The sequence below is a fragment of the Microcaecilia unicolor genome, chromosome 5, assembly GCF_901765095.1.
Source record: "Microcaecilia unicolor chromosome 5, aMicUni1.1, whole genome shotgun sequence".
Taxonomy (NCBI): domain Eukaryota; kingdom Metazoa; phylum Chordata; class Amphibia; order Gymnophiona; family Siphonopidae; genus Microcaecilia; species Microcaecilia unicolor.
The window spans coordinates 358,459,008-358,484,569 of NC_044035.1; the positions used below are offsets into that span (position 1 = coordinate 358,459,008).

At 42.5% G+C, this 25,562-nt stretch overlaps 1 protein-coding gene across 1 annotated transcript in view; it reads right to left on the reverse strand.

The window, feature by feature from the left end:
- The window catches only part of LOC115471372 (Fanconi anemia group A protein-like), a 138,234-nt gene that overhangs the window by 82,538 nt on the left and 30,134 nt on the right, over positions 1-25,562 (reverse strand). The window contains exons 10-21 of the mRNA XM_030205070.1: positions 24,520-24,586; positions 18,548-18,660; positions 17,929-18,005; positions 13,243-13,384; positions 12,210-12,343; positions 11,141-11,251; positions 8,604-8,699; positions 7,857-7,916; positions 7,195-7,283; positions 4,904-4,964; positions 4,766-4,815; positions 4,408-4,484 (exon numbers count right to left, since the gene is read on the reverse strand). Coding sequence (XP_030060930.1) covers positions 4,408-4,484; positions 4,766-4,815; positions 4,904-4,964; positions 7,195-7,283; positions 7,857-7,916; positions 8,604-8,699; positions 11,141-11,251; positions 12,210-12,343; positions 13,243-13,384; positions 17,929-18,005; positions 18,548-18,660; positions 24,520-24,586 — 1,077 coding nt within the window. The remainder of the gene's footprint in view (positions 1-4,407; positions 4,485-4,765; positions 4,816-4,903; positions 4,965-7,194; positions 7,284-7,856; positions 7,917-8,603; positions 8,700-11,140; positions 11,252-12,209; positions 12,344-13,242; positions 13,385-17,928; positions 18,006-18,547; positions 18,661-24,519; positions 24,587-25,562) is intronic.

Below are 25,562 nucleotides of genomic sequence, written 5' to 3' on the forward strand. Positions count from 1 at the left end.
TTCAAAGAATTAAAAAAGGACCCAAATGAAAAAAATAATAACATAAGTACAGGCAAGTTAGATGCAAAGCATTCATAAAGAAGGCTAACTGCGAGGAAATCCGTGGGACCGTTAGATCATGAAGGAGCAAAAGGGGCACCCAGGGAGGACATGGCCATAGCAGAGAAACTGAATGAATTCTTTGCTTCAGTCTTTACAGAAGAGATCTACTGTATCAGAAATAGCTTGCAAGGGCAATGTTGTGGAGGAACTGAAAGAAATCTTGGCGAACTTGGAAGACGTACTGAGCCACATCGACAAATTAAAGAGCAGCACATCACTTGGACCTGTGCACAATGCTCAGAGGCCCTTTCAATGGGAAACAATGAGCTCACCCTCGTTCAGCACAAATAGCATGGTAATGTAGTCAAAAGAATGTAAATGAGGTCATTTCCTATTCCCTCCGATGCTCAGAGGACAGCGCACTCAACAAGGGCGTCCTTACCGCTGGAAACCTTACGCCAGCTCGGAACTGATGTTAGGGTGTCTGAAGTGACCTGTTAATTCAAGTGCAGTGGAGTCACAGTACAATGCCATATGATTTCAACAGGTGACCCATGGGTTGCTACCAGGTTTTAGCGGGAAGCACTGGAAATGAACCTCTTGAAGGCTGGTAGCATTGAGGCTCCAATATGCCAAACCAGTGCCTCTCCCCCCTGGCTATGCAGGGCTCCGTGCTCCCCAGTTTTGGCATGAGAAAAGAGCTTTGCTTATACGCAGGCCTTGTGCGCATGCCCAGGCACAATCCTCCCTCTTAACTTCCTAATGCTCAACACTAACAGTGCACAGATGATTTGCATACTATTAGCATTGAGCATTAGGAAGTTTTTTTCCCGTGTTGTTCTGGTGCTATTTTCTGGCACTGTTCCATACAGCGCTGGAGTTTTGAGCATTGGGACCTCAGAGCTTTAGTTATGTTGGCCCCACTGTCTCGTAAGACAACACGGACTTGGCTTTTCTCAATGTTACACTTTGTGAGCATTTCCATCAGATCTTCTGCTAGATAAGCTGCAGTGCGACTACCATGAAAATACTTACAATGCAAGACAGCAAACTATTACTGAAAATCATCACAAATCTAGTGAGCAGTAAAACTTACAAATGATTCAGTTGTGTTTTCCGATGTCTAACAATCAGTCGTGAGAGATATTTTGTTTGCCTTATCAATACCTGCTTGAATGTTACCTTTGATCCGTTCATACAAACATAGGATGATCTTTTCTAAAAAAAAATACTTCCTTGATGGCAATTTCAAATTAGGTTCTAAAGCCACTACTAACTTCTGGAAGCCAATGTCCTCAACAATAGAGAAAGGCTGGACATCTACGGCTATCATTTCACCAATAGCTTCGTGAATCTTTTGGGTCTCCAAGCTATCTATTATCCACTTTTTTTTTTAATATCAGATCTCTTACACTTTGTTGGTTTTCATTTTTCTTGACTGGACTTTGGATGTGCGTAGTATCGCACTTCACCAACAGATTTAAATTCCTCAAGATGTTTGTGCTTTAAGTGATTGTTTAAAGCAGAGGTCATGGAATTCTTAGACCGACCAACACCACACAAAATCATTTCCGCACATTCTGCAGATTGCTTTGCTCAGATCTTCATCCATAATCGTAAAGTCTTTCCATACCAGACTTTTTATCCATTGCAGTACAAATCAGCTTAGCAATCGCCGCCAGATCTCCGGTCAACAAAGTAACAGGAAGTACAAATCCTCCATCTTCAATAACTAGAATATTACAAAGTTCTTAATTGACCTGACTGATGGCTGCCACATTTCAGGGCATTTGGAAATAACCCTATGTGCTAATCTTGGAGAGAGAGAATTTGGATTCAGCTCATGCCTTTTCAGCAGTAGCCCAAGGTGCATTACATTAAGGTAGTGATTTAACTTCTGTCGAAATGGAAAAGCAGAGTATTTTTAAAACAATAGCACCATTCAGAACTGAAACCAAATGCTCCATGGCAGAATGCAGACATTACTGCACCTCGCAAACTCCTGTGCCCAATCAGACAGCGAAACTGCTGCTGACATCACTGTAGGGGCTGGCTTTCAACTCCTGTGTCTAATCAGACAGCGGGACTGTTGCTGACATCACTGCGGGGGCTGGCTCTGCTGCCTGCAATGCTTCTAGTCCCTGGGGGTTGGTTTCCCCCGACTATCACTGATTCTGCTGTACTTTTTTCAACAAAGAGGCTGCGCTGAGCAGGTAAGTGGGAAGGAACTATTTTGCGAGGTGTGGTGGGAGGGAGTGTGTGCACATTTAAAACACTATTTGCTGAGTAAGTATAATGTATTTGGGGCACTATTCAGTTCAAATACAAATATTCGGTACAGCTCTAGTGGATACCACATTATCTGATATCACCTTGGCAGCTGCCTCTGTCTTCTCAGTGCATAATTTCCTATCATTTAAATGAATAATCACTATAACCTGATTTGCTGAAGTCCAAGCTGCAAAACTATGCAACTGCCCAAAGCAGAAAGGTCCAATTGAGAGGAAGATGTGCCAGTACATTCACTAACACTGAGAGATCTGCACTGGCTTCCCATTTCAGACAAGATTTATTTATTTATTTGTTACATTTATATCCCACATTTTCACACTAATTTGCAGGATCAATATGGCTTACATAATACCGTAAAGGCGTTCACCAAGTCCGGTAGAGAAAGAAATACAAGGTTATGTTGAGGTCGAATAGGTAGGTGCGACTCAGGTACAATGGGGTCAAAAAGAGGAAAGGTTGTAAATTGTCCAGTCCGATCATTGGTTTAGCTGTGTTGCCAGACGTAGGGATTTAAGTTGGGTCGGTAGGGTAAGCCTTTTTGAACAGGTTGGCTTTTAGTGATTTCCTGAAATTTAGATGGTCATAGATTATTTTCACAGCTTTAGGCAGTGCTTTCCATAGTTGTGTGCTTATATAGGAGAAGCTGGATGCATAGGTTGTATTGTATTTGAGACTTTCGCAATTAGGGTAGTGGAGGTTTAGGTATGTTCGTGATAATCCAGTTCTGTTTCTGGTTGGCAGATTTATAAGGTCTGTCATGTATCCTGGGGCTTCACCGTATATAATTTTGTGGACCAGGATTTTAAAGATAATGCGTTCTTTGATTGGGAGCCAATGCAGTTTTTCTCGGAGGGGTTTAGCACTTTCAAATCGTGTTTTACCAAATAACAGTCTGGCTGCTGTTTGGGGCGGTCTGGACTTTCTTTGTGAGTAGGTATTTACATCCCGCATAGATTCCGTTGCAGTAGTCTGCATGGCTTAGAACCATAGATTGTAATAGGTTACGAAATACTTGCCTTGGGAAGAAAGGGAAGAAAGGGTTACTCGTTTAAGTTTCCACAGTGAATGGAACATTTTCTTTGTTGCAGAGTTAACTTGGCTCTCAAGAGTAAGGTTGCGGTCGATTGTGAAGCCGAGTATTTTTAGGCTGGTGTGGGAGGGTGTGGTCTGGGATGTTTAAGGTTGTGGATTCGTACTTTAGCCTTTCATCATATGAGAGGAGATCCACCCTCTTTATTATTTTGGTCATCCTTCTTTGTACCTTTTCTAATTTTTTTTCCCTTCTTTTTTTGAGATGTGGCAACCAGAATTGCACACAATATTCAAGGTGTAGTTTCACCAAATAGCTTTGCAGAGGTATTGTGATATTCTTATTTTCATTATCTGTTCCTTTCTTTAACATCGCTTTGTTTGGGGGTCCCTAAATACCTTTCAAATAAGCTGATTAAACAAGAACAGCAACGCTCTCTGCGATCCTCTCAACACTCTTTGCTACAGCCTCCATCATTGAAATTGGTTAGATTGACTTCTTCAAGGAATAAAGGCTTTAGTTGTGTTAGGCCATCTTTGTGGAACCTACCACTGTTAATAATCTATCCAGTAATTTTGGATGCCAGAACATTTTGAAAACACCTTTAAAGATCTTTGAGTTCTGTAATGTTTTGATTGACATTGGAAGTGTTTTTATCATATTTAAATTTGTACGTAGATATGCTTTTGACTGTGTTTTTTTAAATCTCACTTATATGTTATGTATTATCATTCTACTGACCCTATTTATCTGATTTCTTACACATCAATCTGTAACATTATGCCGCATCTCTACTCTGTTAATGGTGATGCCTTTGCAACATAATGTAAGCCACGTTGAGCCTGCAAATGGGTGGGAAAATGTGGGGTACAAATGCAGCAAATAAATAAATAAATCATATGTACTGTATATCTAAACTGTATTTTCTTTCAGTTGTAAACCCCTTTAAATACTAATTGTCAAAAGTGGTACATTGAGTCAATAAATCAAATCAAGTCAAGGTGGCAGAATGTCACCTCACACCATGACCAAACATCTTTCACCTTCCAGCAGTTTCTGCTTCTGCAAGTGACAGCCCTGGATATATTCAGAGTACACACTGGCCGGGATTTTATCTGCTCTGCAATCCAAAACAAAATTAAAACAACACATATCAAAATAGATCCTCACACCCCCTTTAAGAAATAAAGTACATTGAGATGCACAGCCAATGAGGTCTATAATCTCTAGGACCTAAAACGCGTCAACCCCTAAGAAAAATTCCTACGAGCAGCCTGAAGATAGACCTTCATTTTCTAAAGTCCACCTTCGCCTCTGTCCTACTGAAAATGTTATGTTATAAAAGGGCACACACAGGCTACCCTCTACTCTGTAAACCAGGTGACTGGTCTGTCCCCTTACCTCTTTAAAGCATCTATGAATGCCACCCATGAGTCTGCAGCCTTTGGCAACTGAAAGATAAAAGCAATGATAAATGGAAATATGTTTTCTTTCACAAACAGGCATCCACAGTAAAAGGCAAATGAAATGCATACTGACCACTCGTGGCTTGAGCAACATGGGAAGGAAGCGGCCAGTGAAGTATGGTCTGCGAAAAATGCTAAGAAAGAAAAGAAGTGTCAAAAGCCTGACAAAATAAACACAGGAAGAGCTCTGCGGATACACCCAGAGGACAGAGACTGAAAACATGGAGAGCCACATGCCAAGACCAAGATACACCGAGGGAGAGATGAACAGGGGTCTCAATACTGGAACAGCAAGGGGTACTGCAAGACAGGGGTGGGATGTATCAAAGCTCTGTACGGGGCTCTCCATACTGGGAGTGCAGCAGGGCAGGAGTGAGGATCATTGTCAAACCTGAACAGGGAAGTGAACTGGCAGAGGTCTCAGGGGAGGGAGGTGCAGAATTGAACTGAAGGGCCACCATAAAATGTATTGTACTGCTTTGGGATCTTGACAGGTACTTGTAACTTGGATTAGCCACTGTTGGAAGAGGATACTGGGCTTGATGGACCTTTGGTTTGTCGCAGTATGGTAATGCTTATGTCTCTTTGTGGATGGTTTAAAATAAAAAAGGCCTCTAAACAATTAAACAACAACAAAAAACTATAAAGGATACATATCATACAGTAAGACAATTCATGGTCTTATAGATACATGAAACAACTAGCAAACGTTTTAAGATTTTTCCACTATATTCGATCATTGAGAAAGATAAAAGCGGAATCACAACAATGCACTGAGGCATTTTTTCAAAGTACTTAGCCTTCCAAAGTTCCATAGGTTTCTATGGAACTTTGGAAGGCTAAGTGCTTTGAAAATATGCCTCCTAGTAACATAGTCTTGGTAGTATGAACTCTGTGAAAACCTGTCTGGTTAGGATGTAGGACATTTGTGTCTTCCCGAAATTTCTGAAGTTGATCCAGTACCACCTTTTCCTTCATTTGGACAGAAATGGCAGGTTGGCAATGGAACGGTAATTTGTCATGTCCTTTGTACAATTCTTATCCTTTGTTCAAGGGCATATGTACGCAGTCTTCCAAGCTGGTGGAACCATGCTGCCACTACACCTGCAACCTTTACCACAGATAAACTAGCTGCCTCTGCAACTGACCCTGCAGCCAAACCACCAGCGACAGTTGTGGCTTCAGACTCAACTGCTGCAGACCAGTGTTGCCAGGTGGGCAGTTTTCCCGCCCAATTGGGCGGTTTTCCGCGACTCACCGCGGGAAATGTTTGCCCGCGGCGGGTTGTGGTTTTTTGGGCTTGTTTTGGGGTCTTTCGGCGGTTTTTTTTTGCAGTTTTTCGGGCCGCGGGGGCGGTGACGGAAGAGGCGGGGCTGATGACGACGGGGTTGATGACGGCGGGGGTGGGGGTGTCAGGGGCAGGGTTTGACTTTGGGCGGGTTTTGGGCTCGTTTGGGTGGGAAAAAAATTTTCCACCTGGCAACCCTGCTGCAGACCTTCCCACTGATTTCTCACCAGCCAGTTCACAGATTGCTCCTCCCTGCAGTGCTCAGCTCCTAAAGCTGCTTCCCCTTACTTTTGAGCTTTTTTTTTTTTTTTTTTTTAAATACCTACCTTTTCACTTGAGGGTGGAGGGGAGAGCAGCCAAGAGACAGCAGACAGCATTGAGCCTGCCATGAGTGGGAAAAAGTGCGGGGTACAAATAAAAAAAAAAAAAAAAAAAGAAGGTATCCCCCTGGAGGAGTGGCCCTAGTGGTTAGAGTGGTGGACTTTGGACCTGAGGAGCTGGGTTTGATTCCCACTGCAGGCAAAGGCAGCTCCTTGTGACTCTGGGCAAGTCATTTAACCCTCCATTGCCCCAGGGACAAATAAGTACCTGTATATAAAATGTAAGCTGCATTAAGCCTGCTATGAGTGGGAAAGCGTGGGGTACAAATGTAAGAAAAATAAAAAAATGTGAAGGAACTAGTTGGCCAAGACCGGGAAACAGGAGGCCGTTGCACTGCTGTCACTCCTCTGGGAGGCTTTGGCTCTCTAACTGGTTTCTCAGGAGCACTGCCAGATACACAAAGCAAAGCTGCAAGAGTTACCAATCTACCATATGCTGAAGGAAGAGTATATTAGGAAGCTACAGGCTGAACAATGCTCTCTATATAGGGCAGGATCTGCAGGCTTTCTTTCTCTGTCTCCAACTCCTGATATTGGGCAAACCTATATATTCTGAACTGGTCTGAAGGAAGATAAGGAAAATCTTTTGTAAAATTACCGACTCTTGTGACAAATTTGCAGAGAGATTCCAGGCTGTTTATCAATTTTATGTATTCCTCAGTTTCCTTTTCTAAAATTCAAGGAACAATTAAATACCTGGCCTCCATCACGCTAGCTGGTATTTTTCCTGTATTTTCAAATATGTTGATAGCCTTTTCCACATCTTGAAGTGCCTGGGACTGTGGCTTTCTCATGCAGATAACAAAAGGAGAAAAAAAAGACCCCATAATATAAGAAATCCGCTTGCTATTTTTATGAATTTTAGTTATTTGTTATTGTAAACTGATTTGTTGAAAGGCAGTATATCAAGGTGAGTAAACCAACCAATAAAATATAGACAGATGTCAGATACAATATATATGTGTGTGTGTGTATATATATATATATATATATATGATCAATCTAGAAGAAATAGATAAGTCACATACAAGCAATCACTTTATAAATGCATCAACATACAGCTTAAGGAATCAGCCTATCATGGCTGACTGAAGAAACACGCAGTTCTTGAGACTTTAGGAATTAAAAGTGCACACCAGGAAGAGGAGTCATGGCCCCCAACTACATGCCCATGCACAGCAAACTGGGAAAGACAGTGATTCAGAGTCTTAAGCATATACACGGCAAACACCCGCAGTGTTGTTAGGCTCCACACCGTAGGAAAATATCAGATGCATAAGTGCAATGAGAGCACCTCTCAAATCCCCCAGATTCCCAAATCTCAGCGCTATGCTGAACATGCAGATCTGCTGCAGTACCTGGGCACCTTCCTTAGCTGAAGATAAATCTTCATACAATCCCATGTCTTCAATAGAAACCTAAAAAAGAAATCATATATGTCAGATATCTGATGCGCTGATAATCTTTCTGATCCAGCAGTTTCCTCGTGCTCCTTTGTACTTCCAGCTGACACTGTGATATGGCACCATTAGACTACATTCATGGGCACCCAAGGATTTTTTTTTTAAATTTGATATTCTCCTCACTTATCTAGTCTGGCATTTATAGTAAAGGTTCTGGGTTGGCGGTCATGCACCAAGGCTCCTTCCTGGACCCTGCAACCAAGGGGGGTGGGGGGTCTACATCCAGCCACTAGATGTCACCCTCAAGCAATGACCATGACTCCCTCCCCTTAGGGCTTGTGAACATGGCTTCTGCAGTACCTCCAGCCCCAACCGATCCAGGGAGCGGCTGACCCAACTCACAGCTTGAACTAGGGAGTTTCCACATAGCGGTGCACAGAGCTAACTTTTAATGTACTTTGTGGCAGGGCATGTGTACAGTAACACAGCCACTAGCTGTCTGCATCACCAAGCAAGTCACCACACTTGGTTGCTGACTCACTTTGCCAGGACAAGGTCTGTGCTGGGCACTGCTACAAGGACACTAACCTCTGTGTTCTTAGAGCCAGAACACTGAATGATGCAGTTTATGAGAAACAGGCCCTGTGGTACTGTGCCACAAAGCGGAGATCACGTGCAAGAAAAAGAAAATCAACTAGTCACCTTGAGATCTGCCAGTCGAGTTTTGGCCAGGGTGATGTATTCCAGCAGCAGCGGGCGGTACTTTGTTTGCACAAATGGAGGATAGAGGATGTGTACCTTATGCAAGAGAAAGGCCAGATTAGACAGAATCCTATACGTCTATTCATCAGGTTATGTGTAGTCTAACTCAGAGCAGAAGGTAGTCCAGTGACTGAAGCAGCGGGTTGTGAATCAGGGAATCTAGGGTTTAAATCCCCTTCTTACAGTTCAAGTTTATTTAATATACTGCATATAAACAAAGTTATCTAAGCGGTTCACAAAAAATATAATTGAAATAAGGAGGAAAACATAAGGCAATTGGATTACAATGGAGCATAACAACTAAAGCTTAAGGAATAACCTTAATGAGGAAGGAGGGAAAAAAATCACAATAGGTGGGGAGGAAAGAGAAAATAATAGACCTGGCAGTGATAAAAAGGGATTTTGCTGAACTGGGATAGCAACAGCGGGAGTAACCTACCTATATTTATGTCCAAGTGGAAAAGCTTGGTAAAAGAAATGGGCCTTGAGAATGGCCTTAAATCTTAAAAGGGAAAGTTCCGACCGGAGATGAAGAGGGATGTTATTCCAAAGAGGAGGGAAAACCATTGAAAAAGCAGTTGTTCTAACTGAAAGTGAGTGAATCTGGAGAAAGGTTGGCACCACAAGGAGAGACATCATGGCCTTGGGTAAATCACATCACCCTCCATTGCTTCAGGTACATAATTACGGGTTAATATTCAAAAGCACTTTTAAGGCCAGGATTACAGGCTAACTACATAAATAGTTTTGGGGGAAAAAAAATCTCCTTCCAGTAAATGGGAAATGTAGCCAAAATGTATCCACTTACCTATAGGGAGGGTCAAACGTTATGCAACTAATAGTGACGTTCAGCTCCTACCTAGATAAGTTCAAGGGGACCATGTAAATAGCAGTCCTAACTTTATTAGTAACTTATCCACCTAAGTTCAGGGCCACATATAAAAAGGTCCAACTTAGGCTGAATATCCATTTAAAGATTCCTGTGAAAATATTAAGCAGTGGCTGCCCTGCTCATTACTGGCCCCTGACTGCAAGCTCTTTCTGGGATGGGAAAATGGTGATGGAATTTAAGAAAGCGTGGGATAAACACAAAGGATCTCTATATAGAAAAAGGATGGAATCCAATTAAAACTATACTGAAATGAACTAATAGATGGAGTGAGCTTTGATGGCAGCTCAGAAATTGGGAAGTAAAACCAATGCCTGGCAGACTTCTACGGTCTGGGTCACGTAAATGGCAAAGACAGATCAGGATCAAGGCCTGGAGTGGGTTTCAACGACAACAGTGGAGTGGAGGAGTGGCCTAGTGGTTAGGGTGGTGGACTTTGGTCCTGGGGAACTGAGTTTGATTCCCACTTCAGGCACAGGCAGCTCCTTGTGACTCTGGGCAAGTCACTTAACCCTCCATTGCCCCATGTAAGCCACATTGAGCCTGCCATGAGTGGGAAAGCGCAGGGTACAAATGTAACAAAAATAAAATAGATACTATTGGAGATTCTACATGGAATGTTGCTAGTGGAATAGCAGAATCTCAAATAGTAGCAACGGTGGAGGAGTGGCCTAATGGTTAAATAGTAGCAACAGTGGAGGAGTGGCCTAATGGTTAGGGTGGTGGACTCTGGTCCTGGGGAACTGAGGAACTGAGCTCGATTCCCACTTCAGGCACAGGCAGCTCCTTGTGACTCTGGGCAAGTCACTTAACCCTCCATTGCCCCATGTAAGCCACATTGAGCCTGCCATGAGTGGGAAAGCGCAGGGTACAAATGTAACAAAAATAAAATAGATACTATTGGAGATTCTACATGGAATGTTGCTACTATTGGAGATTCTACATGGAATGTTGCTAGTGGACGTACGTGCAGGATGTCAGACTCACAGAAGCAGAAGCCTGCGCGGCCTGATCTGCAAGGGCCTGATCTGCAAGGGCCGACTTCTACATGGAATGTTGCTAGTGGAATAGTAGAGTGGGAAAGCGCAGGGTACAAATGTAACAAAAATAAAAATAAAAAAACACCAGTAGTTAAGAAGTAGGATCGATGCCGGGCAGACTTCTACGGTCTGTGCCCCAACACTGACAGGGAGAGACAGAGATTATGGGGCTCATTTTCAAAGCACTTAGCCTTCCAAAGTTCCATAGGTTTCTATGGAACTTTAGAAGGCTAAGTGCTTTGAAAATATGCCTCTAAGTATGCCAGTGTTCAGTCATGAAGAACTGGAATCTGTGCAGAGTGCCACCTTGTTGGGAAGACTAGATGGACCGTGCAGATCTTTATCTGTCAACATTTACTATGTTATTTGAATTGTAATTCACCTTGAGCATGTGTTTGGAATGAAAAGTAACTATCCAAAATCCAAATCTCATTCCACCTGTCATGCCAGCAGCTAACAAACACTGTCTCGTCATGATCTTTGCCTAATTTTTGTTCTTGCCCTTCTTATAACATTGACCATCACAACACCACCTCAAAGCATTTCACCTTCAGGTAATGGGGAGCTTCAAAGGGAACCAGGTCCGAAAGGAATTTCAAAAGGAAGATCAAAGATTTCTTACTGCTGCCATGGTAACCACTGGCATTTCCAAAAGAAACCTAGAGAAAGAAAGCAATGAAAGATTAATGCCACACAATCACCCTGTGTAGAGAAGAACATGCAGCTCCTCACTGCCCCTTGTCCAACGTCTCTGTCATGGAACACCTAGCACCCACCTGGGGCTAACCCCGAGGCCACCTGGAGAGTCTATCCTCAGCACTGCTCAGGCCCGCCTGCACCTAGGCATGTGCTCGATACTAGTCAACCCTCCACCCCCACGCACTAGGTTCCACTTGCCTCTGGGCGAGTCTCCCACCCCCAAGTTATTCCCCAGTGATTTCTAGGACACTGGGGTCACATTCTCAGGGGTCCCACAGTTCCTGGAAAGCACCCACAGACCCAACACACAAACATCCAGGATTCTTAGTCAGTTCAGACAAGCAGAGTCAATAAACTAAAAAGTGTTTATTGTCATAAAAATATTGAACAGTGAACCATAAAAACAGATGGCTCAAAAACAGCACACAATAACAGGTAACTGAATATGGATCAATATTAAAACTATCTAAACATTTAGTCAGTACCTGGATAGCGCCTGGGGAGTACAGGAAATAAAGCTGCTCATAGGTTACAGAATATAACTGCTCACATGGTCTCAGTGAAGAGATCTTTCTCTCTCCTCTCCCTGGCTGAGATTGGAGAAAAATCCAATATTTCCAGACTGGATTTGAACTCATGGGCCAATCAGAGCCCAGAACAGCACATTTTAAAAGTATACTGTAGGTTACTTCCTCTCTATGCTAAACTAAACAAAGAACAGTCACTTTGTGCCACAGCTTTACAACAAGAAAACACTACCTGCTGGCCAACAGGAGAAATACACTTAAAGAAATAATTAATACTGTTTTGTCGCAGTCTCCATGAACAAATTATATTTATCCTGAAATTTCATAAACTTTTGAGAACATCTTGTGTTGGTTCAATTAAAAGTATCACAGCTTACAAAACATCTCCTACCTTAAACCACTCTGTGTACGACATGAATGCAGCAGGGCCTTCAAGAGCAGACTGACGAGCCAGCAGAAATGCCATTATCATGTATTCCAGCTCATAACCCTCAAAGGCTTTGGTCAGCAGGCGGACTAGAAGATCTAAAATGATATTGTGTAGAAAATGAAAGCTGCAGGATGCTGTGTACAGAGGAGCATCAGGGGTTTCAAGTTGAAACAAACAGGAGACTCGGAAGAGGATACAGCGAGAAAAAGATTCTAAAGTGTAAACTAACAGCTTATAAAACCATTAACATTATGATAATATAATCACTCTGTAGTCAAATCCCTTAAAACAGTCTCCTACAAAGAGCTGTTCTCTGTGTTTACAGCAGCTGACACACAGCCCCCATGCTTCCTCTGCACTGAGATAGTTTCAGCCATACTGCCTTGTGTTGTGGAATTCCCTTCCTCCAGAACCTTAGATTTGAGATTACAAAAAAGAAATCCTTAAGACATGGTTATTTAAGCAATATTTTAGTACTGTAGGTTAGAGTAGAGGTGGGATGATGGAGTATCTCGGGTAGGTTTTTTTCCCCCCTTTATTCCTAATGTGTTCTGATAATAGTGCATTTGGTTTTCTAATGTTGCGCTATTCACATTCCCTTCCTTATGTGTCATTATTGTTTAATTATGTTTTTATATCTATTTAGAATATTTTTCTGTTTTAATTTGGACTATGTAAACCACTTTGATATTACGTTCAAAGGCAGTATAGCAAATGCAATGAAATAAAATAAATATTTTAATAAATTAGAGAACCCCTTCCTGTACAGAAAGCCATGGATCCAGTCGTGAATGGCGAGTTTTCTATCAATTAGTAGGACTGATCAGCCACACAAGTGGGAGGCATCAACAGCTCGCTCAGAATTTAGTCTGAAGATCTAAGCACGTGTGGTTTTTCCAATGCATGTTTTGGGTTTTCCGCAACGTTGCTCCTCCTGACAAAGTTAGATATTTCATTCTACTGGCAGATAAGCTTGTGCAGCTTCTCAACTTACCTTTAACTAGCAATTCAGCTTCAGACTGACAGACGACTAGAGTAGAGACACAGTTCAGCACATGCTGCCAATTCACCTCCTGGGTCTCCAAAACCTCCTGTAAGTGTCTGATCAGCTTTTCTGCATTAAGCACTACAAAGATCTGCAAAAGAAAACATGGAAACCTGAACGCCACTCCTTGTAGCAAAGCAGCTCTGCAGAACCTTCAGACAAAACACAGGCGACCAAACTGGAGGACCAGTTCCATTTTTTTTAAATACTTTACTGGTTAAAGTTTATGAAGTACATAGAATAAACCAATACTCGTTGTAAATCTTATTACCAAGCTACCACACCAATCAAGTAAACCCCAAATCGATTCTGTAGTGAAACAAGCAAAACAGAGTACAATGAACTGTTTCTTTTTACACCAAAGCATTCCTATGCATACCCCCTCTCACCATACTCACTCCTACTCAGCTTAAATGTTAATTCTTAAGCATATACAGAGGACCAATTTATTAAATGTTGTAACGCTCCAGTGTCAGCTTTTCAGAAATGGTAAATTATTTATCTCATTTGTACCCCACAGTTTCCCAACAGTGTCAGGCTCAATGTGGCTTACAACGGACCACAGAGGCAGACGCCAATGCAGTAAAATGAAGCTAATACAGCAGAAAAACCTACAAGAGATATTGGGGAAGAGTAGGAATGGACAGAAGGATTAGGGAAACCTGGAGGGAAGAGGGAAGGGGAATGTGTCCAAAATGTCTCTAGATCGACGCTAGAACGTAACTGCTAATTTTCTTTTCTTGAGTCCCTGCAGACCAGTCCTAATATGTGGGTATATGCCCTCCTGCCAGCAGGTGGGGACTGAGAACTACTGGCTACATAGGACCCGTTTTACTAAGCCGTGTAGGTGCCTATGCGTGCTAAATTGGAGTTACCACCCGGTTACCGTGTGGCCCTTGTGGTAATTTAAATTTTGGCGCACATCTACTACATGCGTCTGAAAAATATTTTTTATTTTCTGGCGTGTATAGCAGATGCGCGCCAAGTGGCATCTGACACACATAAGTCATTACCGCCCAAATTCTATGGCTGGCGGTAAGGTCTCAGACTCAAAATGGATGCGTAGCAATTTTGATTTTGCCGCACGTCCATTTTTGGCAAAAAAAAAAGGCATTTTTTGCAGGCATGCTGAAAAATGGATCTGAGCGTGCCCCAAACCCACGCCTAAAATACAGCAAGCCATTTTTCAGTGCGCCTTTGTAAAAGGACCCCATAATGTAGCAATAATGAACTTCCTCTCTGAACTACAGATCAATGACAGAAAACCAGTAAACAAGCGTGTGGGGCAGATGGAAAGGACAGAACCTAGCACTTGCCACCTCTCAAAAGACCATCACCAGTTCTTCACTTCCAACCACCATCTGAGTAGATTCTTAACTGGTCTGGAAGAAAATTAGCAAGATCGATCGAATTTCCCCTTCCTCATTGTCCCTTCAGACCAGTCCAGATGTACTAAATCAGTTTCCATCAAGGGCAGGCTCCAGACAACCCAGCTGACAACACACTTGTCCCTGCCAAGCTTGAACATCTAACCTATAGTGACAAATAATGAAGTGCAACAAGGCCCTGGTAGCCGTCCTACAAATCTCCTGCAACAAAATCAGCCTATGCTTGGCCCACAAAAAGGTCTGACCGCGAGCTGAACGAAAATTGAAGGAACTGGATGCTCCTGAATAACAGGCTGATTCCATAGCCTCCTAGATCCAGTGTGAAACTGTCACCTTAGAAGGTACTCCTGCAAGTCTGAAATCCTCTCAGATGAGTATATAACCAGCACAAACACAGTCTTCAATGTGATGGGCTCAAAGCACTATAGCTTTCTAATTATTGGTCTCCAGGGCTCACCGTTATTACCAACACTGTTTAATTTTTTTTTATGTCTCTTTTGAAATTGAAAGGGCTCATCGTGTCCCATCGCATGTCAGCTGATCTCAAAAGCTACCTTGGCTCTTAGTCATGAAAATCCTGTACTATCCACAAGTCTCTGAAACCCTTCAAGCATTTAAATGAAACGGTAATAAACTTGTTCATACCCCCTGACTTCGCTTTCAGACCCAGGGCTCAAAGCACTTAATGCAAGATATAGTTTACTGTTTGCAGCATGCAAGAAAATCACTACCAAGACTAACAGAGCCAGCTATTTTGGAACAATTTATCAGAGATTAAGAAGAAATTACTAATTAGTTAATTTGTCTCCTTACACTGGACATCAGTTCAATTGTTGTTAACTCTTATAAGGCTGTGTAATCAACACACAATTGAATGTACTTCTTGGTGGATTTCTCAGTTGTAGCTTTTCTCCTGATCTTTCATCTTCTCTCTCCCAATTACTCCACAGGGAGATATGTGGGAATATTTAATATTTCTGATTATGTTCAATATTTCATTACAGTTTTGCTGTGCATTGCAGTTTCTGTTTAATGTTCTCCTTAGTATTTATTGTGACCATATTACATGTAAGCAAAGTTATAATCATTACTGTACTCAGAGGCGAGTAATTTAAAACTAGTTTCACTTAATGTTAAAGGAATCATCCATCCCATAAAGAGGAAGAAAATCTTAATATATCTAAAACACTTAAATACTTCTATTGCTTTTATTCAGGAAACTCATTTATCAGCTTCAGAATCGTTTAACTTGGCATCTACTTGGCTTCCTGCTTTTTCTCTCTTGGGTTAAAAAGGAAAACTGGTGTTGCTATTTTATTATCTAAAAATGTTAATAGTTCTGTGATAGAACATCACACAGGCAATGAAAGGAGATGGTAAAATTAAATTTGGTTTCAAATGCACTAGTTAATGTATATTCTGCTACTTCTGATCAACCACAGTTTTTCAAAGATTTAGAACACCAAGTTTCGTTAATAGACACTGATCATATAAATATGGGAGGTGACATGAATCTCCCAATGAACTCAATTTTGGACAGAAAATGTTCAGCTCGCTACAAGCCACCTAAATCACACAAATCTCTCACTGACTTAGTACATAATTGGAGTTTAGTTGATTCCTGGTATTTATTATATATATACTAGTAAAAAAGGCCCGTTTCTTAAGGGAAGGAAACGGGTGCTAGCAAGGCCATCCCCCACCCTCCCTCGCTGTTCCAGACTCTGCCCTCCCTCCGTTTTACCCCCCTCCCTGCGTTACGGACCCCTGTACCCCCCTTCCGTGACCCTGTCGACCCCCCTTCTCAGTGAAAATCGTCCCTCGCCGCCATGGAGTACCTGTGTTGACGGGGGACCCCAACCCCCGTCAGCCGAAGTCCTGTGCTGGCCTTCGCGGCGTTGCTTCCTCAATGATCTTCTGTTGAAGTTCCTCTGCGTGCGTCAGACACACGCAGAGGAACTTGAACAGAAGATCATTGAAGAAGTAACGCCGTGAAGGCCAGCACAGGTACTCCACGGCGGCGAGGGACGGTTTTCGGCGGGAAAGGGGGGGTCGACAGGGACGCGGAAGGGGGGTACAGGGGGCCGTAACGCGGGGGGGTGTTGAAATTGGAGGGAGGGCGGAGTGTGGAACTCAGTGGGAGTTGTGTGAGGGGGCAGGGGGTGTTCATGCTCGTCGGGTAGGAGGGGCGGGTTGGTGATGCGGCGAGGGGAGGGGTCTGTGTTGCCCCGCTCCCTGCCACTTGCTCCGAAGTGGCAGGGAGCGGCGCAGTGACAGCTGATTCCCAGGCAGGTGGAGGAGTAGGGAAACACGGAATCAGCTGTCACTGATGTCAGTGCGTGCCTGCCTAGCAGACCACCTCCGAGGGAGGCACGGTCCCAGGCACATTAGAATATTGGAGGTGAGAATTATTATATAGGATATTCCTGGTATTTATTATATATATATATATATCTCCTACCAACCTTATTACCCTCCATGCTCTTCCCAATTTCTCCTTTATTGCCCCACCTCCTTACCTATCCCTATCCTTTCTCTCACACCTCTTCTATTCCATTTACTCCTTATTCAGTTGTCCTACCACATACCTCCTTTGTTGATTTTGATCCTACAGATTGTATTCTCTTGTTACTATGTAAGCCGCATTGAGCCTGCGATGAGCGGGAAAGCGCGGGGTACAAATGTAATAAATAAATAAATATTACATCCTGATACTCTGGACTATATTTTTTATTCTGTTCCTCACCAGTCAAGCCGCTTTGACATTTTATTTTAATTGGCACAAAATGAAATAAAGATCTGTGGTTTTGCATGCCCTTCTGGGTTTCTGGTAGGGTGTTTCAAACATTATTTGGGTCAACTGTATGTATCACACTCGGGCTCACTGTATCTTCACTTATACTGTACTGTTACTAAATATAAAACTTCTAAATAAAAATACCGATTAAAAAAAAATTCAAATAAAGATGACCGACTACTGCATCTGACTTGTTTGCCTGCAGCTTGTGGGAGCAACAGGGGTTTAAAGAATCTGTTACACATTATTCTGTACCTATGATCTGATTCTTTTGCTTTGAAAGAATTTTGAAAGTGTGAAACTGAATGGTACTGTACAGTTTGAATCCTCTTTTCCTTGTTTCAAAATTAAAACAGTAAATACAAAACAGACAAACTAGAGTGATCTTTACAACGACATCTATAAATAACCAACATGGTCTGAATCTTGTAAAAGGTTCTTCAGACTTACTTTGCGGTATAAGGTGGTGAGCAGTGGACAGGTTTTCACAAAATTCCAATCACCTTGCATACGAACAGCATCAGACACTGCAGCAGAGGAAAACCAAGGACGCGTTTTAATATGCTGCTTTTCTATGGCTGCAGAGTTTTAACTAAGCAGTGACTGATAAGCTGGGATCCAAGAAACGAAGCTTTAAAACAATAACAACAAAAAAAAAACAACAACACTTTACTCCCCCCCAGAGCTCTAAAATTCTTGTTTGAGTACGCAAGAACCTGGATTTGTCCTTCTCTCCCACTCCAGCCTGTGTCAAGTTTTCTTTCATTGGCTTCCCTATCTTCTGCCAGGTCAAAGACTTATTTTTAGTTTATTATTAGACTTATTATACCACCCTTCAAGGGGTAAATCAGTGTACAAAAAGTAAAAATGACAAATTATAAAATAAGTAAAAACAATGGAAAGGAACTCCAACAGCAAAAACAGGGATAGCAAGGGTTAGAAACTGAGGAGAGGTCAAGAAGGGGGTGGCTGTACTCCAGGATGGACAGAGAAGTTCCAGTTAGTGGTTATGGTGCAGAGGAAGCCTAGCTAGGCACCACCTGTCAATTCAACCTTCATTTCCACTTACCTTTCAGCAGAGGCCTGTAAGTGAGAATCTGTGTCAGGGTGTGAATGAAAAACTGTTCCACAAAGTTCAGAGAAATTGTACTTCTGCTCATCAGCTTCTCAAAGGTGTTTAACCTGTAAATAAAACAATGGGAACACCGAATGTAAAATAAAGAGCTTACACTATTTCAACCTGTTCCTCAGAGGTCTCCTACTGAGCCATCTATCCAGTACTGTTAAACTATGTAATGCTTTGGCTCAATTTACTTCATTGGCTTCCACCCACTTGAGCATATACTTCAGGCTTCTCCTACTCACCTACAAGTGCCTTCACTGTGCACATATTCATCTTTTACTTCTACGAATGTCCAGTCCTAGCTTACATTGGGTTTTATTAATTATCTTGTAGTCGTGGAAGAATTTCCTTCTTCAAACATTAGCTTTTCAAGATCTTTGAGCCAGTCTATAATTTCAAAGCTCTATGAAAGTATGGGAATCGCTAAATGATTGATGGCTTGTATCTTATTCTGTGCTGTTAAAGCACTTTTCAGAATCAATTTTGATCTTCTATAATTTTTTAATTGATCTTTTCTCAGTAATTTCTGCTGGACTGTTGCACCTCCTCTAATCCTAGATACTTATATACACCTTCCTGTTCAAATTCCTTTATGTCATAATCGTCAATCAAAAAGAAGTTTTCAGTTCTGTCCATTTTCTTCCAAGGATATTTGTCTTGGCACATTTGTCTAGGTCAAAAAGCATCCTGATATAATCTAAAAAGTTTTTCACTACTTTTCTCAAAAGCTTTCTGAAAATCCAGATACATTACATCAACCAGCATGTTTATTCATGTCTTCAAAGAAACGAAGCAAACTGGTGAGGCAAAACTTCCCTTGGCTGAAACATACTGACTCTGTCCCTTTAAGACATTTATCAACATGTTCCAAATTTTTATTCTTTATAATAGTTTCCACTATTTCACCCGGCACGGATGTCAGGCTTACCTTTCTGTAATTTCCCGATCACCCCTCAAACCCTTTTTAAAAATCAGCATTACATAGACCACCCTCCAATCTTCAGGTACTATGGACGATTTTAATGACAGGTTACAGATTACTAACAGCAGATCAGCAATTTCATGTTCAAGTTTTTTCAGTACCCTTGGATGCATGCCATCAGATCCAGGTGATTTATCATTCTTTAATTTGTCAATTTGTCTCAGTATGACTTCCAATTTCACTAAGATTTCTTTCACTTCCTCCACATAATCACCCTTGCAAACCATTTCTGGTACAGGTAGATCTGATACATCTGCTTCCCTAAAGACTGAAGCGAAGAATTCATTCAGCTATGGCCTTGTCCTCCACAAGTGCCTCTTTTGCTCCTTCACGATGTAACTGTCCCACGGATTCCCTCTTAGGCTTTCTGCTTCTGATGTATCTGAAAAAGTTGCAACTGTGAGTTTTAGCCTCTGCAGCAAGTTTCTCTTCATATTCTCTTTTAGCCTTCTTTATTAATGCTTTGCATCTAACTTGCAAGTGCTTATGTTGCTCCTTATTTTCTTCATCTGGGTCCTTTTTCCATTCTTTGAAGGTAGTTATTTTGGCTCCAATAGCTCCTTTCACTTCACCTTTTAACTACAGTGGCTGTTTTCTCTTCTTTCCACCTTTGTAAATGTGTGAAATGCATCTGGTCTGGGTTTCCAAGATGATATCTTTAAACAACGCCCACGCCTGATTTAATGTCCTAACCTTTGCAGCTGATCCTTTTAGCTTATTTTTAACCATTTTCCTCATTTTATCATAGCTGTCCTTTCAAAAATAAAGGCTGCTACAAGCACCCACGAATGACAAGGCCATAGCGGAGAGATCTTTGCTTTGGTCTTTATGGAAGATGATGTACCAGAACCAGAACCTGAACCAGAAATGGTTTTCAAGAGTGAAAATGCAGAGGAACTTAAAGAAATCTCCATGAGCCTGTAAGGCATACTAAGCCAAATCAACAAATTAAAAGAGAAGTAAGTCACTTGAACCAGATGGTACGCACCCTAGGGTACTGAAAGAACTCAAACATGAAATTGCTGATCCGCTCTTAGTGATCTGTAACCCATCAATAAAATTGTCTGTAGTACCTAAAGACTGGAGGATGGCCAATGTAGCACTAATTTTTAAAAAGGGTTCCAGGGGCAATTTGGGAAGGTGCAAACCAATAAGCCTGACGTTAGTGACGGGCAAAATAGTGAAAACTATTATAAAGAATAAAATTATGGAACACATTGACAAACATGGCTTAATGAGACAGAGTCAGCATGGATTCAGCCAAGGGAAATCTTGCCTCACCAATTTGCTTCATTTCTTTGAAAGGGTAAATAAACACATCGATAAAGGTGAGCCGGTTAATGTACTGTATCTAGATTTTCAGAAAGCTTTTGACAGCTTCCACATGAGAGACTTCTGAGAAAATTAAAATGTCATGGAATAGGAGGCAATGTTCTGTTGTAGATTAGGAACTGGTTATTGGACAGAAAACAGAGGGTAGGTTAAATGGCCATTTCTCTCAATGCAGGAGGTTGAATAGTGGAATGCTGCAGGGATCTGTACTGAGATCAGTCCTATTTAACATTTATAAATAATCTGGAAATCAGAATGGCAAGTGAGGTGATTACATTTGCAGATTATGAAAAATTGCAGGAAGACCTTAAGAAGTTGAAAGACTGGGCATCCAAATGGCACATGAAATTTAATATGGACAAATGCAAAGTGACACACATTGGGAAGAATAATCTGAATCATATAGTTACCTGATGCTAGGGTCTACCTTATAAGTCAGAACCCAAGAAAAAGATCTAGGTGTCATTGTAGACAATATGCTGAAATCTTCTGCCCAGTGTGCGGTGGCGGCCAAAAAGCAAACAGGATGCTAGGAATTATTAGTAAAGGGATGGTAAATAAGACTGAGAATATTATAATGCCTCTGTATTGCTCCATGGTGTGACCTTGCCTTGAGTACTGAGTTCAATTCTGGTTGCAGTATCTCCAAAAAATATACAGCGGAGCGGAATTAGAAAAGGGTTAAAAAAAGAGCGACCAAAATGATGAAGGGGATGGAACTTCTCTCATACAAGGAAAGGCTAGAGCGGTTAGGGCTCTTCAGCTTGGAAAAGAGATGGCTAAGGGGGAATATGTTTGAGCTCTACAAAATCCTGAATAGTGTAGAATGGGTAAAAGTCAATCAATTTTTTACTCGATCAAAAAGTACAAAGACTAGGGGACACTCAATGAAGTTACATGGAAATACTTTTAAAACAAAGAAGAGGAAATATTTTTTCACTCAGTGAACAGTTAAGTTCTGGAACTCGTTGCTAGAGGATTTGGTAACAGAGGTTAGCATATATGAGTTTAAAAAAAAAAAAAGGTTTGGACAATTTCCTGGAGGAAAAGTCTATAGTCTGCTATTGAACAGACATGAGGGAATCCACTGCTTGCCCTGGGATTGGTAGCTTGGAATGTTGCTACTATTTGGGTTTCTGCCAGATACATATGACCTGGATCGGCCACTGTTGGAAGAATTGCTTTTTTTTTTTTTTTTAAAGGTGCGAGATTTAACTTTGCAGTCTTTCCCTTTCTTGAATCCCATCACAACACATCAATTTCCATGCAGATCAGGACACCGTACCATCTTCTTGATCTCTCTCCTTTCTACCCTGTGGCCTGTTCCGAATTATTCACATCCTCCTGTGCAACTTTCTCTACTCACATTTCTTCCTCATTCTGCTTTCTACTCTGCCCAGACAACTCTCTCCTTCCTGCTCTGTATCTTCATCTACTATAGACCTTCAATTCCTCTGCTGTAGCACCTCTTTTTTCACTCCTCTCCAAATCTTTTCTCTATTTCTGAAGCATTATTGCTCAATTGTTTTAAAACATCCTATCAGTGATCTTATACTTGCATAGGTTGCCTTTTGCAGCTTTTCCTTTGATAATTTTCCTTTTTTCTTTTTTGGCAAGCACTGTGCACCCTCTAATCAAACACAGAATTAATTGAAATACATGGAGGGGCATAATCGAACAGGGCGCCAAGTTTTCCTGGGGCCGTTGTCGCAGGACGTCCCCGCGAAGGGGCGGGTAAACCCGTATTATCAAAACAAGATGGGCGGCCATCTTTCGTTTCGATAATACGGTCGGGGACGCCCAAATCTCCACATTTAGGTCGACCTTAGAGATGGTCGGCCCTGATTTTCGGCGACAATGGAAACCAAGGACGCCCATCTCAGAAATGACCAAATCCAAGCCATTTGGTCATGGGAGGAGCCAGTATTCGTACTGCACTGGTCCCCCTCATATGCCAGGACATCAACCGGGCACCCTAAAGAGGCACTGCAGTGGGCTTCAGAAATTGCTCCCAGGTGCATAGCTCCCTTACCTTGGGTGCTGACCCCCCCAAAACCCACTCCCCACAACTGTACACCACTACCATAGCCCTAAGGGGTGAAGGGGGGCACCTACATGTGGGTACAGTGGGTTTCTGGTGGGTTTTGAAGGGCTCACATTTACCACCACAAGTGTAACAGGTAGGGGGGGGATGGGCCTGGGTCTGCCTGCCTGAAGTGCACTGCACCCATTAAAACTGCTCCAGGGACCTGCATACTGCTGTCATGGAGCTGGGTATAACATTTGAGGCTGGCATAGAGGCTGGCAAAAAAATATATATATTTTTTTTTTTAGGGTGGGAGGGGGTTGGTGACCACTGGAGAAGTAAGGGGAGTTCATCCCCGATTTCCTCCAGTGGTCATCTGGTCAGTCTGGGCACCTTTTTGAGGCTTGGTCGCAAGAAAAAATGGACCAAGTAAAGTCGGCCAAGTGCTCATCAGGAACTCCCTTCTTTTTCCCATGTGTCAGGCACGCTCCAGTCCCGCCTTCATTACGCTGCCAACACGCCCCCGTGAACTTTGGTCGTCCCCACGACGGAAAGAAGTTGAGGGCGCCCAAAATCGGCTTTCGATTATGCCGATTTGGGCGCCCCTGAGAGAAGGACGCCCATCTCCCGATTTGTGTCGGAAGATGGGCGCCCTTCTCTTTCGAAAATAAGCCTGATTGCCTTCTTCCACAAAGCACTGTTCCCCTTCACTTCTTCCAAGCATCTGCATTCTTCCCTCTATTCTCTTTTAGGATAGGATTCTGTGATCTGCTAATGACACCTCCCAAGCAGGGGCGTAGCCAGACACCCAATTTTATTTTATTTTTGTTACATTTGTACCCCGCACTTTCCCACTCATGGCAGGCTCAATGTGGCTTACATGGGGCAATGGAGGGTTAAGTGACTTGCCCAGAATCACAAGGAGCTGCCTGTGCCTGAAGTGGGAATCGAACTCAATTCCTCAGTTCCCCAGGACCAAAGTCCACCACCCTAACCACTAGGCCACTCCTCCACTCCTGGGCCCAAGATGGGTGGGCAGAAGAACCCCGCCCCATCCCACAGGTGATTTGGTCTCTCCTTCTCTAGCCTGCATGCCATATAGTCTCTCAAACATCCCCCCCACCCCGCACACCTTTTAAATAACAGATTTTCACTGACAGTGAGCAGCAACTAATACACACTGCTCGTGTTCGCTGCACAGTCTTCTCTCTGATGCAACTTCCTGTTTCTGCATAGGTGGGAATACATCAGAGGGAAGGCTGTGGGGCCAGTGCACAGTATGTATCAGTAGCTGCTACTGCTATTTACAAGGTATGCAGGAGGGGCAGTTGTTGGGAGTTTTCAGCTGGTGGGGCTTGGGAATCCCTGCCAGCCATATCATAGGTGTGCTGCTACTGGGTGGACCTGGGCCCACCCGAGCCCACCCTTGGCTACGCCACTGCTCCCAAGTACACATCGCCAGGTGCACCGATGACATTTTCTGAAAAACAACTGCACTTCTACATGCTGAAAAACTATAAGAAGCATGCCATAAACAAAGAGCACGTCAAGAGCCTCAACATAAAAGCAACTTCCTACCAGTGTTTGGCTGTCTGTAATCTGGAGGAATCTTCTTGTGATTCTGCAGCAACAGCATCAAGCAACCCTGAGCCCAAAAACACAACACACAAACTAAGAACACACCTGAAGGAGGTAAGATCCAGCAAAGAATACAGAAATAATAGCATACTGCTTTAAACCCAGCAGGAGGGTCTGTTAGAAGGGACACAAAGGTTGATCTGTAACAGGCAAAGGAAAAAGGCCTATTCACAGTGAAATTACCCCTGTAGATAAGAGGGTTAAAGGCTGCGATATCTCAGGCTGAACTCCCATCATTCTGAAAATAAAACTCCTCAGGGACAAATAATATTAAAAGATTTTCTAAGGCTCATCTTCACGTGATCTTGTTTCTGAGTTTTGGTTCTGAAGTACTAAAGCATATTTTATTTTACAGTAGTTGAGTTTATAAATACACTTTTTTTGTGGATCGGTGTTGACCGGTTAAAATACTTTTTTTTTTTTTGCATCAGAAATGTTTTATCTGTGTTAAATGTTTAAACCCCAGTTATATACAAGGCTTTAGCTTCAGCAGTTGGAGAACATGGCCAGTGCCGGGCAGACCTCTACAGTCTGTGCCCTGAAAATAGCAAGGACAAATCAAGATGAAGAATACATACCATATGCTATATCTTGTTGAGCAGACTGGATGGTCTTTAACTGCCATCATCTACTATGTTATGTTATTATGCTTCAGCTCCAAGACCTTTAATACAAGCTAATAAAGGATAGGAGAGCACATTTCTGACTTCACAGGGACAGTGTGTGTGTGTGTGTGTTTTTGTTTGTTTTTTTAATTAGAGCACTTCAATTTATCTCACACTCATAGGCGCCCCGTATAAGAGGCAGCCCAATCGTGGACTTCCGTTTGCGATGCAGCCCGCCCCCCGCCCCGTGCGTTTTGACATTTTATTTCCGTGGCAGCGACGTCAATGAAGAAAAAGACACTACAGGCTTGCCGCCAGCTTCTCCCTTCTCTCTGCACACAGTGTCGCGCCTTCTGAGGTGATGCATTTCCTGTTTCC